Genomic DNA, 15,153 nt, shown 5'->3' with positions numbered 1-15,153 from the left:
AGCATTAACAATTTTATTTTTGCCATTAGAAGTTGTATAGTACAAAATCTCATCAGTGTTTTAAGAGGCCAGTCTTTTTTTTTTTTTTTTTTCCTCTTCAGGGAGCCACCCATATTTCAGAGTACCATGTCAGGAGTTTTCCACAAAGTAGTAAAGTTCCAGTGCTTTTCTAATTCCTTACCATCGCCCAGTCGTCAACCCTCTGCTTTAAACATAGAGGAGAAATTTTTTAAGTTTCCCTGTTTTTACAGGGATGTGTAATGGGCAGACAGTAGAAGAGTTGGTGTTATTGGTTATCCCTTATTCTTTCACTGTTGTCAACCAGTGTATTATCAAGCAAACATAGGATGAGGCAGCTGTATTTCCTACCTCATTAAAGAGTTGAGGCTGTAATTAGTTAAATAATGTAGGCTGCAAAACATGGCACTTGTAGACTTGTATCTACTGAGGGACATTTCCTTCTTATTAGATATTTTGCTTCCTAATTGTCCTGTACAAAGTAAACATAGCTTGGTTCTAGCTAGGCCCCCAGAGAAGAGGGGTGACTGAGATGTGTTGACCAACCCACTTGAAAATCTGTCCTTTTCTTTTGGGGTTCAGGTTAAGCAGATGGCTGTATTGCCTCATGTGCGAGTCTCTAAAGCTTCTCTTAAGCTGTCCTCTCTCCGCAGTTAGAGCTGAAGAGAATGGAGTGGACAACAATCAAGCAGACAGGCCTTCAGACCGTGGGAAGCGTGGCCGTGGGAGAGGTGAGATGGTGGCATTGGTGTGGGACTGGCACTGATTTCATGTCCTGAAACGGAACTCTCCATTTATTCCTTTAAGCACTTCTTCTTAAGCATTTTTTGGTAATCCTTTGATTCCATAAGCACTTCAGCCACCTTGAATTTGGGTACATCCCCCTCCCTTATCCCTTACCATTTCTTGGTCTCAGAACAACTTAAAAAAATTGACACAGATCACTTTTATGGTAGCTTCCTGTGTGGCAGGCTGCTGTGCCCTGGCTATGGAGATGGGGTCGTGTACACCTCCTGTGCGTGGAAGTGCGCTGGGCTCCTCAGGATGTACCTTGGCAGCAGGAGAGCACAAGATTCCATCTGTATGGCTCTCAAGGAAGGATTTGATGTGTACTTGTGCCATTTCTTTGGGGTGGATCTGGTTGTCAGGCCTGGTATAAGCCACTTTAGAGGCTTTTTGCTGAGAGAAGGAATTTGTCATGGAAGACTTGATGAGGAGAACTGTGGAGAAGGAATACTGGGGAGTCTTAGGTACCACTCCAATCCTATCTTGTGGAAGAGGTGGGATAATAGATTGGTTGTGGAATCAAATGATGCAAAGTTGGTTTGGATTTTCGGAAGTTGGGGTGGAAAGAGGCTTGTTTTTCTTTAGAGTAGGAGGAATGAAAATGAGTAACCCAGGTATGGTGTAGATTGTGCGTGGAAGTGGGTTTTGAATGAGTTAAATTGATAAAAGGTATAGCAGAGCTAATTAACGTACTTAATAATTAACTCTGACTCAAGAAAAATTCTGCCTTCAAAGGACTCCTTTCTCTTGGGAAAATCCTGTACCAAGGCATTCAGAGGCAGGCACATCCAACTTCATTATCTCCAGATCTGCATCTTGAAGGAGTGGAAGGATGCAAAGAAGTAGCTTCGAAAGGGTTGTGAGAATGTCTTGGTTGTGCCTGTGAATCAACAAATACCAAATCGTTTGTGCAGAGAAGTAGCTTGGCACCAGAGGGTGTGGTATAGTTCACAGCTACAGTTTTTGGTATATTAGCACTTTAATAGATAGAATGTATGTCTTTCAGTTACTTGTTTTATAAAATAATCCTTTATTTTCAAATTATGAAGATAAGATTATTTTTTAAAAATTGTTCTGTGAAACTTAGAGGTTGATTTCAGATGCGGTTTGCTTTTTGCTTTATAGCATTATGAACTAGACACTGCTTTTGTTGTCAAAACTGTAGCTTTCTAGATGAATATCATATATCTCAAACTTCATCAGATCAAACTGACGTATCTGACTGAAGAAATAGAAACAACTTCAAACGATTTCTGTTCAGTGGCTTAGTGTACGTAGTATTACTGTACCTCTCTACCAGATATTTTAGACTGCGCATTCCTGTGAGCAAAGTATCTTAATGAAGTGTCTCTGATAAACCTGTTGAACAGCTACAGGATCATTATATTACAAGTGTGTATATTCTGTAGCCGGAAGTACCTAATTAATTTTACAATGCAAGCTCTTGAAATCTGCAGGGAGTTGTATAAAGCTATGTAATTCAGTTCTCATCGTTTTGGGGATACATGACCTTCTTTCTTTGGATATTAGTAGAAATAATAATAAAAAGCTTCCTGTCATTTCGTTCAGTAGTCTTTCTTTTCTGTTACACAGAATAGTCGAATATGGGATAACATACTTCACCTGAAAGTAAATAGATTGCTAGTAATCATCACAGAACCCTTTTTTAGAAATGTTTCACGCAGAGTGTGCATGTGTGTGTGTAGGGATCTAGGCATTGGATATGAAATAAGGGGTCAGCTAATTATCTGAGCAACAGGCTGTCTCTCTCTCTCTATTTTAAGCTACCTTCCCAGTCTGGAGTTATCTTGCTGGCTGCTTTCTGAGGGAAGATTTACTGGGCCATCATATTACTGCTTCACTGTAGAACAACTTAATTTTAAGAAATGATAAGCACTGAAAATAGCAGAAACGTGATTGACACAGAGGTGATAATGTGCTGTTTACTGAGGGGTAAAAACCCTGAGAGTATTTCAGCCTGAGTGCTGTAGGCAGTGGCTTCATTGTGCAGTAGATCTCCCAGTAATGACTGTGTCACATTCTTTGCAACTTTCTGGGGTAGTAGGTACATGGAGTGCAAACAACGCTGCCTGCTGGTATGCAGGACATCAGGGATTTGAAGTTAGATGCAAATTATTGACACATGAGCAGAAAGCAAAAATGTATCACAGGATGTGTTACAGGACACATCTGGTCTGTAATTGCTCTGCGCTTAATCTTGTTAAACCAGGCATTTAAACTTCGTAATGGAAAGGAGTCAGTCAATATCTTGTTTTAAGATGACCTTCTCATATGTGCTTCTTTTCAGAACTAAATTTCTTGAATGAGCTTAACTTAGATGTAAGAAGTACTGTAATGGTGATGTACAGTAATTGCATCAAAATGATTATATTTGTCAGTATCGCAAGATTGTCTAGAATGGAATCTCCTGTAGAAATTATAGAGTAAGATGGTTATGTCTTTAGGATTGTCAGCTCTTAAAAATATTCCCTTGTTCGTGTTTTAATCAGCTGCAGTCTTATATTCAAAATTAAAAACTTTACAAGCACAGGTTGTTTTTATGTGGCTGTTTTTTAGCGTTCTTGCATCTTCAGTTTTAAGTGCAGGTCTGGTTCTCCCACTGCCTCCACCCCATGTTGAAAAGGATGTGGTAGAGCTAGAGAAGGCTTTTGAAGCTACTGGGAAGACTGCACTTATGGAGTGTGAGGAACAAGCAGATTAGGACTTCTGCCTGCAAGAGTGGGTGCATGATAGAGGTCTGTAAAATGTCTGTGGGGAAATCACCCAAGGTGATGAGGGAGCTGGCAGAAGAGCTCACCAAGCTGCTCTCCATCATCTACCAACAGTCCTGGCTCCCTGGGGAGGTCCCAGATGATTGGAAGTTGGCAGATGCCACACCCATCCACAAAAAGGGCTGGAAGGAGGACCAGGGAAACTAAAGACCTGTCAGCTTGACCTCCGTGCCTGGCAAGGTTATGGAGCAGATCATCCTAAGTGCAATCACACAGCACCTACAGGATGGACAAGGGATCAGAGCCAGCCAGCACAGGTTTAGAAACGGCAGGTCCTGTCTGACTAATCTGATCTTTTATGATCAGGTGACCTGCCTGGTGGATGAGGGGAAGGCTGTGAATGTGTCTACCTGGACTTCAGCAAAGCCTTTGACACCGTCTCCTGTGGCACACTCCTGAAAAAGCTGGCAGCCCACGGCTTGGACAGGGGCACTCTGTGCTGGGTTAGGAACTGACTGGAGGGCTGGTCCCAGAGTGGTGGTGAATGGAGCTGTATCCAGTTGCTGGTTGGTCACTAGTGGTGTCCCCCAGGGATCAGTGTTGGGCCCAGTTCTGTTTAATATCTTTATCGATGATTTAGATGAGGGCATTGAGTCCACCATCAGCAAATTTGCAGATGACACTAAGTTGGGGGGGAGTGTCGATCAGCTGGAAGGCAGGAGGGCTCTGCAGAGGGACCTCAACAAGCTGGAGAGTTGGTCTGATTCCAAAAGGATGAGGTTCAACCAGGCCATGTGCTGGGTCCTGCACTTTGGCCACAACAACCGCCTGCAGCGCTACAGGCTGGGGACAGAGTGGCTGGAGAGCAGCCAGGCAGAAAAGGACCTGGGAGTTTGGATTGACAGGAAGCTGAATGTCAGCCATAGTGTGCCCAGGTGGCCAAGAAGGCCAATGGCATCCTGGCCTGGATCAGGAACAGTGTGGCCAGCAGGTCCAGGGAAGTGATTCTTCCCCTGTACTCAGCACTGGTGAGGCCACACCTTGAGTGCTGTGTCCAGTTCTGGGCCCCTCAGTTCAGGAAGGACATTGAGGTGCTGGAGCAGGTCCAGGGAAGAGCAACAAGGCTGGTGAAGGGACTGGAGCACAGGTCCTATGAGGAGAGGCTGAGGGAGCTGGAGTTGTTTAGCCTGGAGAAGAGAAGGCTCGGGGGAGACCTCATCACTCTCTACAACTCCCTGAAAGGAGGTTGTAGCCAGGTGGGGGTTGGTCTCTTCTCTCAGGCAGCTACCAGTAAAACAAGAGGGCATGGTCTTAAGCTGTGCCAGGGGAGGTTTAGGTTGGATATTAGGAAGAAATTCTTTACAGAGAGGGTAATCAGGCATTGGAATGGGGTGTCCAGGGAAGTGGTGGATTCTCCATCCCTGGAGGTTTTTAAGATGAGACTGGATGTGGCATCAGTGCCTTGGTCTGGTAACCACGGCAGTGTTGGATCAAGGGTTGGACTTGATGATCTCAGAGGTCCCTTCCAACCTGGCTGAATCTATGATTCTATGTAATCAACTGCTCACTCCAAGCAAGTGTGCAAGAGAGCGAATATTAAATGGAATCAGTGAATTACAGCTTCAAGGTGAACTTACAGAGGTGGTTCTTCATGTATGTAGTTAACCTAAGGAACTTCTTTCAGTAAGATGATGTGAGTGCAGGAAATGTACCCAAAAGAGACTTGACAATTTCCTCCTAGAAAAGAACCACGGCAAGAAAAGGAAAAACCAGCAGAAGTTTTTGTATGTAAATTATATTTGACTAAGGAAGTCAGAGCCACAAATAGTTGAAGACCAGGAGGGCATCCAGAGAAAAACTGCACTGTGGTTTCAGTTCGTGTGCTCTTCCCTAGATATCAAACTAACCATAGCTTATAATAGGATAGCAGGTAGGTGAACTTTTGGAATTGATTCAGCATAGAATTTGTTACAGATTCATGTGTAGTAATTCTCCTGGTTTGCCAAGGGAAGATGGTCTTGTTGCTTGTACTTCTGTTCTTCTATTTTATTCCTCTTCATTATTCCAGAGCAACATGAGCGTGTCATAAATGTGGATGCTGACAGGGAATCTTTTTCTTACAGAACAGAAATAAAAATGAAAGGGAAAAATACTGTGTTTTAGTTCTGGACTCAAACAGCATGACAAGTAGCCTTCCAAATTTTGTTTTGTCTGCTGGCTGTATAAGAAAGTAAAGCTGCTTTTCATTCTTTTCTGATTGTAGTCCAGTTTGTATTTTTTATCTCTTTTTTTTTAAAATGGTTTTAGATAAGAAGTATCCTATCTATGCTATCCTTGAACAAATTGAGTTTCTGTAACCAGAATTGCATGTGTAAACATTCTCTTAGTTTAAAAGCTTAGCCCAGTTGGCACGGGATATATTTTGGGTTTCCTTTGCCAGAACTAGTAAGGATGTTACATTTTGTAAAACATAAATGTTGAGCAGACCTTCTGGAGGTCACAGTATGAAGTCTGTTTGGTTTTGCTGTGGTTAAGAAACTGTGTCATGTACATTTTTTATTTTTTTGAGATTAACTGTAACTTAGTTTTAACAAGTTACCCATTTTCTTTTAAATATAATTTTAGAGTTGAAAGTTTTCTGCACACGCATCTAAAAATGCTTTCTAGAGTACATGCAGTATATAGAAGTGATGAATTGCTTCTAGCTTTATGATGACTAATAAAGACAAAAGTAATTTGAATTATTAAATGCAACTTTGGTGTTTGTTTTGGTTGTATGGAATACCTAGAATGCGAAGTTTCTATACTTAGCCTCCTTAAGGCTTAAACCTCTGTCAGCTTGGTGTCTGCTGGGAGGATGGCTGGGCTACATTTCCAGAGCAGAGACCAGAGCAGGCTGTTCAGTTACTGTGTAGTCAGAGATAAGCACAAATCTAGGTGTTGTCTTACCGTCCAGTCTGCATTTCCTTTTCCTTTCAGCTGTTCTCTAGGCCTCTTAACCTTGAAGTAGCTTCCTCTAAACTCATCCGAGTTTTGAAATAAAGCACCTGTGTTGCGGTGGAAGGATTTAAGTCTCCAAGCTGAGCAGACTGGATTTTATACAGAATAGGCTATTAATTTAATGGGGTAGGCCCATCTGTGTTGTTCTTCTACACATCTTTCTCATGCTCCCATGTAGTGTGCATTTGTTTTAGGGGAAGAAATGTTGTGAATGTTGAGAGCAATTCTTTCCATGCGTGAATGGTACCAGAATGGAGACTTGATTGTGTGATTATGAGTGTTTTGAACTCCCAGTAGGTTTTAGTGGAAACAGAAAATCTTGCCTCCCAGCTGGGTTAGGTGTAAGTGTTGACTTTTCTAGAATTCATTCAAGAAAAGAAAAATGGCACCCATTTGGTGACCTGATGTGCTGCTTACTGTGGGCTCATATCAGGGATGTCACTGAGACTGCCAGGCCTTGCACAGTCCACTGACTGTACCTGCTGTTGTTTCATGTGGGCACCAGTGGTAGAGCCAGGAGCAGTCTGACCAGCATCAAGAAGGATGACAGAGCCCTGGGAGTAGACATAAGGGACTCTGGAGCACAGCTAGTTTTTTCATCTGTCCTTCCAGTCAAAAGGGAAGGAGGTTGAAAGGGCCAGTTGTACTTGGAGAATCAGCAGATGATTACAGGCCTGGTGCCACAGCCAGGGGTTTGCTTCTTAGCGTGTGGTCTTCTGGAGGCTGATGTGTTCCATCTGTCAGGGAAGGGGATGATTATCTTCAGTCATCATGGCCCCCTAAGGGCAAATTGTGCCTGACTAATCCAGTGGCCTTCTATGATGGAGTGACTGTGCAGGGTTGGACTCTGATCCTTGTGGGTCCCTCTCAACTCAGCATATTCTGTGGCTGCAACAGTCGAGAAGGGAAGACTGATTCATGTCATCTACCTAAACTTCTGTAAGGCCTTTGACGTGGTCCCACACAACATCCTTCTCTCAGCGCTGGAGAGACAGGAATTTGGAAGGTGGTCTGTTTGGTGGATGAAGAATTGGCTGGATGGATACAGAGTGTTGTGGTTAATGACTCTGTGTCCAGGTGGAGGCTGGTGATGAGTGATGTCCTTCAGGGCTCTATCTTAGGACGAGTGCTCTTTGATATACGACATAATGAGGTTGAGGGCAAGCTGAGAGGTTGGGATGTCATCCAGAAGGCATCTGGAGAAGCTTGAGAAATGGGCCCATGGAATGTCATGAGGTTTAACAAGACCAATGCAAAGTGCTGTGCCTGGGTCAGGGCAATCCCAGACATGAGTACAGATTAGCTTGGGGCTTCTTATTGATGAAAAGCTGGACATGAGCTTGCAGCCCAGGAAGCCATAGAGAGCAGGTCCATAGAGAGTACGAAAGATGTTCAGGGGGCTGGAGCACTTCTGCTATGAAGACAGGCTGAGAGGGCTTCTAGCACCTTCCAGTACCCAAAGGAAGCTTATAACAAGATGGAGAGAGACTTTTTCTATGGGCAGATAGTGATAGGACAAGGGGCGGACAGTTTTAAACTAAAAGAGGGAAGATTTAGATTAGATATTAGGAAGAAATTCTTTGCTGTTGGGGTGGTTGAGGCACTGGCACAGGTTGCCCAGTGATGGTGTGGCTGTCTCATTCCTGGCAGTGTTCAAGGCTGGGCTAGATGGGGCTTTGAGCAGCCTGGTCTAGTGGAAGGTGTCCCTCCCATGGCAGGGGGATTGGAATTGGAATGAGATGATCTTTAATGTCCCTGCAGCACCATTCTGTGGTGACTCATAGTCTTACCAGGCTGGTGAAGAGGGCTTTAAGCTAAAGTTACTGCTGAAGAGGAACCTCAGTTGATCCCAGTTCTACCAATTTGATGTGAGGGCCTGCAAGAGATGCTCAAACCCTGGAGAAGGATCTCAGGACAGCAGGACAGCACCTGAGGGGCAGCACAAAGGAACTGCAGCCCTTCCAGCCAGTAAGTTGTCTTCACTGGGGGCTCAGCACAGTTGCCTTTGTGCAAACATAGAACATGGGGAATCAACAAGAGGAAGTAGAGATGCGTGCCTGTCTGAGGGCCACGATCTTGTTGGTGTCATGAAGATGTGGTGGGGTGGCTCTTTTGAGAGGAGTGTTGGAATGGAAGGATACAGCTTCTTTAGGAAGGACAGGCCCAGAAGAGGATGGGGTATTGCACTCTATCAGTGACCAGCTGGCATACACGGAGCTCTGCCTGGGGATGGATGAGGAACCATATGAGAGCCTATGGGTCAGAATTACAGGGAGAGCAGGGACAGATGACATTACAGTGGGGATCTGCTACAGACCTGATCAGGAGGACTGAGTAGATAAGGCTCTCTGTAGACATATAGGAGTGGGATAATTCATAAGCCCTGGTACTCATGGGGGACTTGAACAACCCCAAATGTGTTAGAAGGGGAACATAGTTGGGCACAGGCAATCTGGGCAGTTCCTGGAATGCATTGGTGATGACTTCCCTCTCCAAGTGATAGATGGGCCAACGAGGAGACATGTTGTGTGGACTTTCCTCTCACCAACAAGGAAGGGCTGGTGAGGAATGTGAAGGTCAAGGGCAGCCCGGGCTGCAGTGACCATGAAATCTGGGGGGCAGTGAGGAGGACACACAGCCAACTCACTGCCTTGGCCTTCAGGAGAGCAGACTTCAGCTTCTTCACTCTGAAGAAGAAGAGTGTCATGGGGTAGAGCTCTGGAGGGAAGAGGGGGCTCAGGAAAGCTGGTTAATGTTTAAGTATCCCTTCCTCCAAGCTCAGGAGCAGTTCATCCCAACAAAGAGGCAGTTGGGCAAAAACACCAGACTGCGTGGATGGACAGGGAGCTCCTGGACAAACTCAGACATGAAAAGGAAGCCCACAGAGGGTGGAAGCAAAGACAGGGAGCCTGGGACTAATAGAGAGATTGTCTGAGCAGCCAGGGTTCTGGTTAGGAATGCTAAAGTTGTAATGTTGGGGAGAAAAGGAAGACTAGAGAAAATGTGAGCCCTTTCTGTAAGAAAATGGGAGACCTGGCTAACTGGGACAAGGAGAAGGCTGAGGTACTTAATGACTATTTTTGCCTCAGGATCTTTACTGACAAGATCTCCAGCCATCTCAGTTGTAGAAGGGAGAGGCAGGGACTGGGAGAATGAAGAACTGCCTGCTGTAGGAGAGGGTCAGGTCTGAGACCATTTAAGAAATCAGAATGTAGATGTGTCCGTGAAATCTGACAAGATACATCCACAGGTCCTGAAGGAACTGGCAAAGGAAGTGGCTAAGGCACTATCCATTGTATTTGTTGAATGGTGAAGTTCCCACTCATTGGAAAAGAGGAAGCATAACCTCCATTTTAAAAAGGGAAATTAGGAAGACCTGGGGAACTACAGGGCAGACAATTTTACTTCTGTACCTGGCAGGACAGTGGAGCAGATCCACCTGGAAACTATGCTAAGGCACGTGGAAAGTAAGAGGTGATAGGTGACAGCAAAACTAACCAAGACAAAAAAAAAGATGCAATCAGCATGGTAGCTGAAGACAACAGGATTTTTTAGTGGCTTATCCTGTTGTAAAGGTGCGTGGTTTTCTGGCATTTAACAAGCCGGGAACTGGTCTGGAGAGCTGATCTAAAAGTGAACAAATACTGTTTTCTGGTAGTCGTTTGGTGCTCGCTCACTGGTAAGTGCAAAACTATAAGTGCAAAACTATAAGTGCAGGAAAGAGCAGAGCTTGTGATCATTGGTAAGGAAGACCACAGTTGTGGTGGTTCTGATTTAAATGGGTTTAAGTTACTGTGGGATTGCAGCCTCAGAATTTGGATCCTTGCTCTGAATTCTGGTGTGAAGCCTCATTTCCTCACTGACCTCTTAGTCACTGTTAAAAAGCATAAAATGTTTGCAGATACCCTGTGGGCATTCACAATTGCTTCATGACTAACTTCTCTGTGTTAGAACACTGTGCCTTCTAATTGTTTTCAGGCCATATTTTAATTTTGACAGCTGAGAGAAGTAACTTCCTCGGTGTGAGAAATTAAGAATATATTAGTGATCTGGTTGTGTCAAAGAGAATATCAGCCCTTCCCACTGGCATCGTGCATTATGGACCATGATGTATGACCATGTGTTTGAGTTAGGGTGGTATTTCAGTGGTCAGTACTTACTGTCCTATGTTTCGAGTTAATTCTTTGTAAGTGTCTCTTCTAGCTTTGAATTTAGTGTTAACTCCACTGGTTTGGTACTTCCCTTTTGTCTTCATTAGAATGCTTTTTATTGCATTTTTTGAATAAACTTAATTTCAGTTTTGACAGAAAGCACAGACACAGCTTTACAAAATTAAGGGAATCTCCTTGAAATTCAAGTTCAGGATTAATGTTCAAAGTGATCTGGCATAAAAAAATGCCTTTCTGGCTAGTAGTCTAAGACTGTGCATGGAACTTCAGGAACAACATTATTTGTTTTCAACAATTTATAGAATTGTAAGAGGTTCTTATTGGTGTTTTTAGCCAGTAGTTTATTGTGTCCATGATGGTATGGTATCTTATATATGTCTTGCTTGCTGAAATGTCATCTTCTGTTTAATGTGGGTTGACCCTGGCCAGATGCCATGTACCCACTAAAGCCACTCTCTCACTCTCCCTCTGCAACTGGACAGAGGAGAGAGAAAAAACCAGCTAAGGATTCATGAGTTGAGATAAGAGCTGGGAGAGGTCACTTACTGATTACCTTCATGGGCAAAACAGACTTCAAGTGGGGATAGTACTTCAGTTTATTACTAACAGGATAAGAGCCAAAGAGTGAGAAATAAAACAATACTAAAAACATGTTCCACCCCTCCTTCCTTCCATGTTCTCCCTCCTCCCCGCCAGCAGTGCAGAGGGACAGGAATGGGGGTTATGGTCAGCTGTTGTCTCTGTCACTGCTCAGGGAGAGGAGTCCTTCCCCTGCTCCCATGGGGTCCCTCCCACGGGAGACAGTCCTTGATGGACCTCTCCAGTGTGAGTCCATCCCTCAGGCAGCAGCTCTTCCCAACCTGCTGTCCCGTGGGTCACTCCTCCATGGGGTGCAGTCCTTCACGGATGAGCTTTATTGACATGGGTCCCCCACAGGGGCCACAAGTCCTGCCCAGGAAAAACCTGCTCCAGTGTGGGCTTCCCTCTCCGTGGGCTGCAGGTCTCCGGCAGGACCTGCTCCATCTTGGGCCTCCCACGGGATCACAGCCTCCTTCATGCATCCACCTGCTCCAGCATGGGCTTCTCCATGGGCTGTAGGTGGGTCTCTGCACCCCAAAGGTCCTTCATGGGCTGCAGGGGCACAGCTGCTCCACCATGGTCTGCACCACAGGCTGCAGGGCCTCAGCTCCGGCACCTGGAGCACCTCCTGCCCCTCCTTCTGCACTGACCTTGGTGTCTACATTGTTGTTCCCATATTCTCACTCCTCTCTTCCCTGGCTGGAATTCTTTCTGTGCCACAATCTTCTGTTCTTAAATATGTTATCACAGAGGCGTTACTATCACTTCTGATTGTCTTGGCCTTGGCCAGCGACAGGAAGTCTGTCCTGGAGTTGGCTGGCATTGGCTCCACCAGACAGGGGAAGCTTCCAGCAGCTTGTAGCAGAAACCACCCCTGTAGCTGTCCCTGCTACCAAAACCCAGCCACAGAAACCCACTACATGTGCTGAGGTCATTCTTTCAGGCTTTTGCACTTGGATGAGTGGGGAGACTTACCTCCTTTACTAAAATCTGTTTCTTCTTTCATCGTAGCTATTCCAGCTGTCTCTCTGTGCTGAATGTCTGATTGCTTCACTCAAAAATATTTTTGCTTGACTGTTTCTGTGTTTCACAGCTCCCAGTTGAACTTGTACCTGAGGTTGTCAGAAAACTGTTGATCTTGCTTCTGTGCAATCTCAGTAAATGGTGTTTAATGCTGTATTAGTGGCAGTAGGATGTAATTTTTTTATGTAGTGACCCCCACTATGTCCCCAGGTAACCTTGTGTAGCTGGTTCTACTCTTAAAAAAAAAACCCTGCTGGACAAAGTCCAGAGTGCTCCGAGTTCTCTGCACCTGGGACGTGTGACCCTTTAATACCATGGAGCAGCTTCCCAGATTGGGGATTTTAGATGGACAAAGGAGAGGAGCAGTAGAGGAGGTAGGCTGAGCAAGGGAGTTCAAAGGCCGAGTTGGAAGCAGTTGGGTACGACCGGGCCTGGAGCACTGTTCTTTATGGCAAAGAGCACGTGGGCTTGGTGAAGAAGTGTGACAAATCCCAGGTTACAGCAGTTGTTGCCTCTTTCCTAACCTCTGTCTGCCTTCTCTGCATCCAATTGTGAAAAGAGAGCAAAGAGGGGAAAATAATGTAGAGATAGAAGAGCTGGCCAGTGCCAGACTTCAGCTATTCTGTATTCTTGTCCCAAAAAATACTGTATGTTGCTGCATGGGAATCCTTCCTCTGCTTATTTCATCCTGCTACGTTGGTGCTCCTAAGAAGTCCTTAAAAAAGTAGGTCTAGAAATGTCTTTTTAACACTTGAACAGTGAACTGGGACAAGGGGAAGAACTACTGGTGAGAGCAGGGAATGGAAAGTCATTAAAACAGGAACTTAATTCCTAAACTGGTTTTACCATGTCTTGGAGCTAATGTTCTTACTCAGTTCAGGTGGTCCCCTGAAAATAAGAGGTAATTCTGATCCAACTTTAAACAGCCTGTCATGGGTAATTCTGATGTTTGGACACCAGCATACTGGTGATTTAGGATTATAATTTTTGTGCTCTGGCAAACTTGCAGTTGCCTGGTAACTTATAATTACCACCTAATTTTGTCATTAAAATAAACACTGTTTTTTGTTCTCTGACTGTAGCTCTTGGCCTCTTCCTGTTCTTGTCATACAAAATAGTATGCATAGTCTTCCTCAAAAACAACCCAACAAATTGGAAAAGCCTTGAATAAAACCCCTAAAAAGGGATGGGGGTGAAATGTATGCAGAAATATGCTGCATGTAAGAAGTAGTTGCTAACATTTTTTATAGACATTTGCTTTATGGATTGTTAAGTAACACACAAAGTTTCATGCCTTGCATGAATGGAATGTGCAAAAATAAAGCCATTCACTGTATCAGATTAACTGAGGCTGGTAATCAAAATTGAAGGCAACAAATACTTGTTTTTGTTAAAATAGAAATGAATATTCCTGTGAATGATAACCGGGAAGCTGAGTAATTTGAACTGGTAATTTCAGTAGCTGTGATTAAGGGGGAAGCAGAAGAAATGTGTGGTCACTGGTTGGCAGAAGCAGAGGAGGATAGGGATGGACAGGTAGTCTGAGTCAGAGAAGGAAACAAATGGAGTATTTCAACTTTGTCCTCACGCAGATAAGGAGAGAGAGGGAATTTCTTGAGCGATCAGGGTATTCAGGGAGGCTTGAATTTCAGGGCATCTTAGGCAAGAGTGAGACAGTAGAGACAAAGTTTTGGAAAATGTCTGATGATTTGGCAGTAGCAGTCTTTGGGATGAGTCTTTAGGTAAGTTCTTTTATTGACATTTGGAGCTACTTCACGAGACACAGAAAGATGGCAAGGAATTGCAGGTCCTACTAAAATGGATGGTCTTAGATGAACTGTGTCTTATTTGTGTGTGTTAGGGAAACAAATTCTGCAGGAATTTGGGAAGTAAATGATATTTAACTTCAGTTATAGTAGTTTTCTTGTTCAACCATGGCATTCTCTAATGTGACAGACTAGTGACCGGTGGCTCCTCTGCTGTTGCTGTTAAATGGTGTTTTCTCTCCTAGGGTTTGGACGTGGCAGAGGGAGAGGAGCGGGGAGGTTTTCAGCCCAAGGCATGGGGTAAGAAATATGCAGAGCACAGATTTTGGCAAGGATCAAACTCAGTGGCAATATTAAATGACAATGTTGCCACTGTATGTATGAGTATTGCTGTATGTGTGATAAACCAATATGGATTAAAAAACTGACAAATCTCTTAGATGATGAATGGAACATTTTTGTCTTAAACCAGTATTTCTAACTAGGCACCCTTATACAGACTTAATGTATGCTTACTCAGTGTTAATATCTCAGACTTGGAGAACAATACCTGCCATCGGTACCAGCCACATAGTGCCTTGGAGGCTGAAGGTTGTGTTGTGTATTTAGTCTTAGGCCAATTCAAAATGAGATTCATTTCAGTGTAATGTAGAATGTGCAAGTTCTGTATAAAACTAGAAAGCAGAGATTCTAAACTTCCTCCTGTTTTTGAGGTTTCATGCGTTAGCTGTTTGGACCTACATGGACCTTAAAACAGATGATTGAGAAGAAGTTACTCAGCAGCTTAAAAGTTTGTTCTCAATTTTGCTGGAATAACTTGCTTTATAGAAACATAGCCTCCACTACTTTCACTCAGTGTTTGCCTTTAATGGCACTTCATGTAAAATCAGTGATGTCATGATGAACAGAAGGCTTTTTCTACTTCACTAATAATCCTTCTTGTTCATACTTGTAGGTGAAGAAACTGAAAAGAGGTTTTTCTTCAATAATCCTTTTTCACCTTTTAGCTGCATCTGTGTATTTTGGCGTTGGGTGTCCTGGGCAGGTCTAGTGCTCTGGAAGGACATGATACTGGTTACT

General features: G+C 44.0%; 1 protein-coding gene across 11 annotated transcripts in view; it reads left to right on the top strand.

Moving 5' to 3' along the window:
* Positions 1-15,153, top strand: part of UBAP2 (ubiquitin associated protein 2) — a 136,228-nt gene that overhangs the window by 32,796 nt on the left and 88,279 nt on the right. For 9 of the 11 annotated variants that reach the window (XM_064641362.1, XM_064641367.1, XM_064641363.1 and 6 more), the window contains 2 exons: positions 672-749; positions 14,319-14,373. In XM_064641362.1, coding sequence (XP_064497432.1) covers positions 672-749; positions 14,319-14,373 — 133 coding nt within the window. The remainder of the gene's footprint in view (positions 1-671; positions 750-14,318; positions 14,374-15,153) is intronic. The other 2 variants (XM_064641370.1, XM_064641369.1) reach the window with 1 other exon arrangement.

Source organism: Pseudopipra pipra, chromosome Z (genome assembly GCF_036250125.1).
Source record: "Pseudopipra pipra isolate bDixPip1 chromosome Z, bDixPip1.hap1, whole genome shotgun sequence".
Classification (NCBI taxonomy): Eukaryota; Metazoa; Chordata; class Aves; order Passeriformes; family Pipridae; genus Pseudopipra; species Pseudopipra pipra.
Note: the sequence above shows the minus strand (reverse complement) of the source record. Positions and strands in the feature narration are given on the sequence as shown.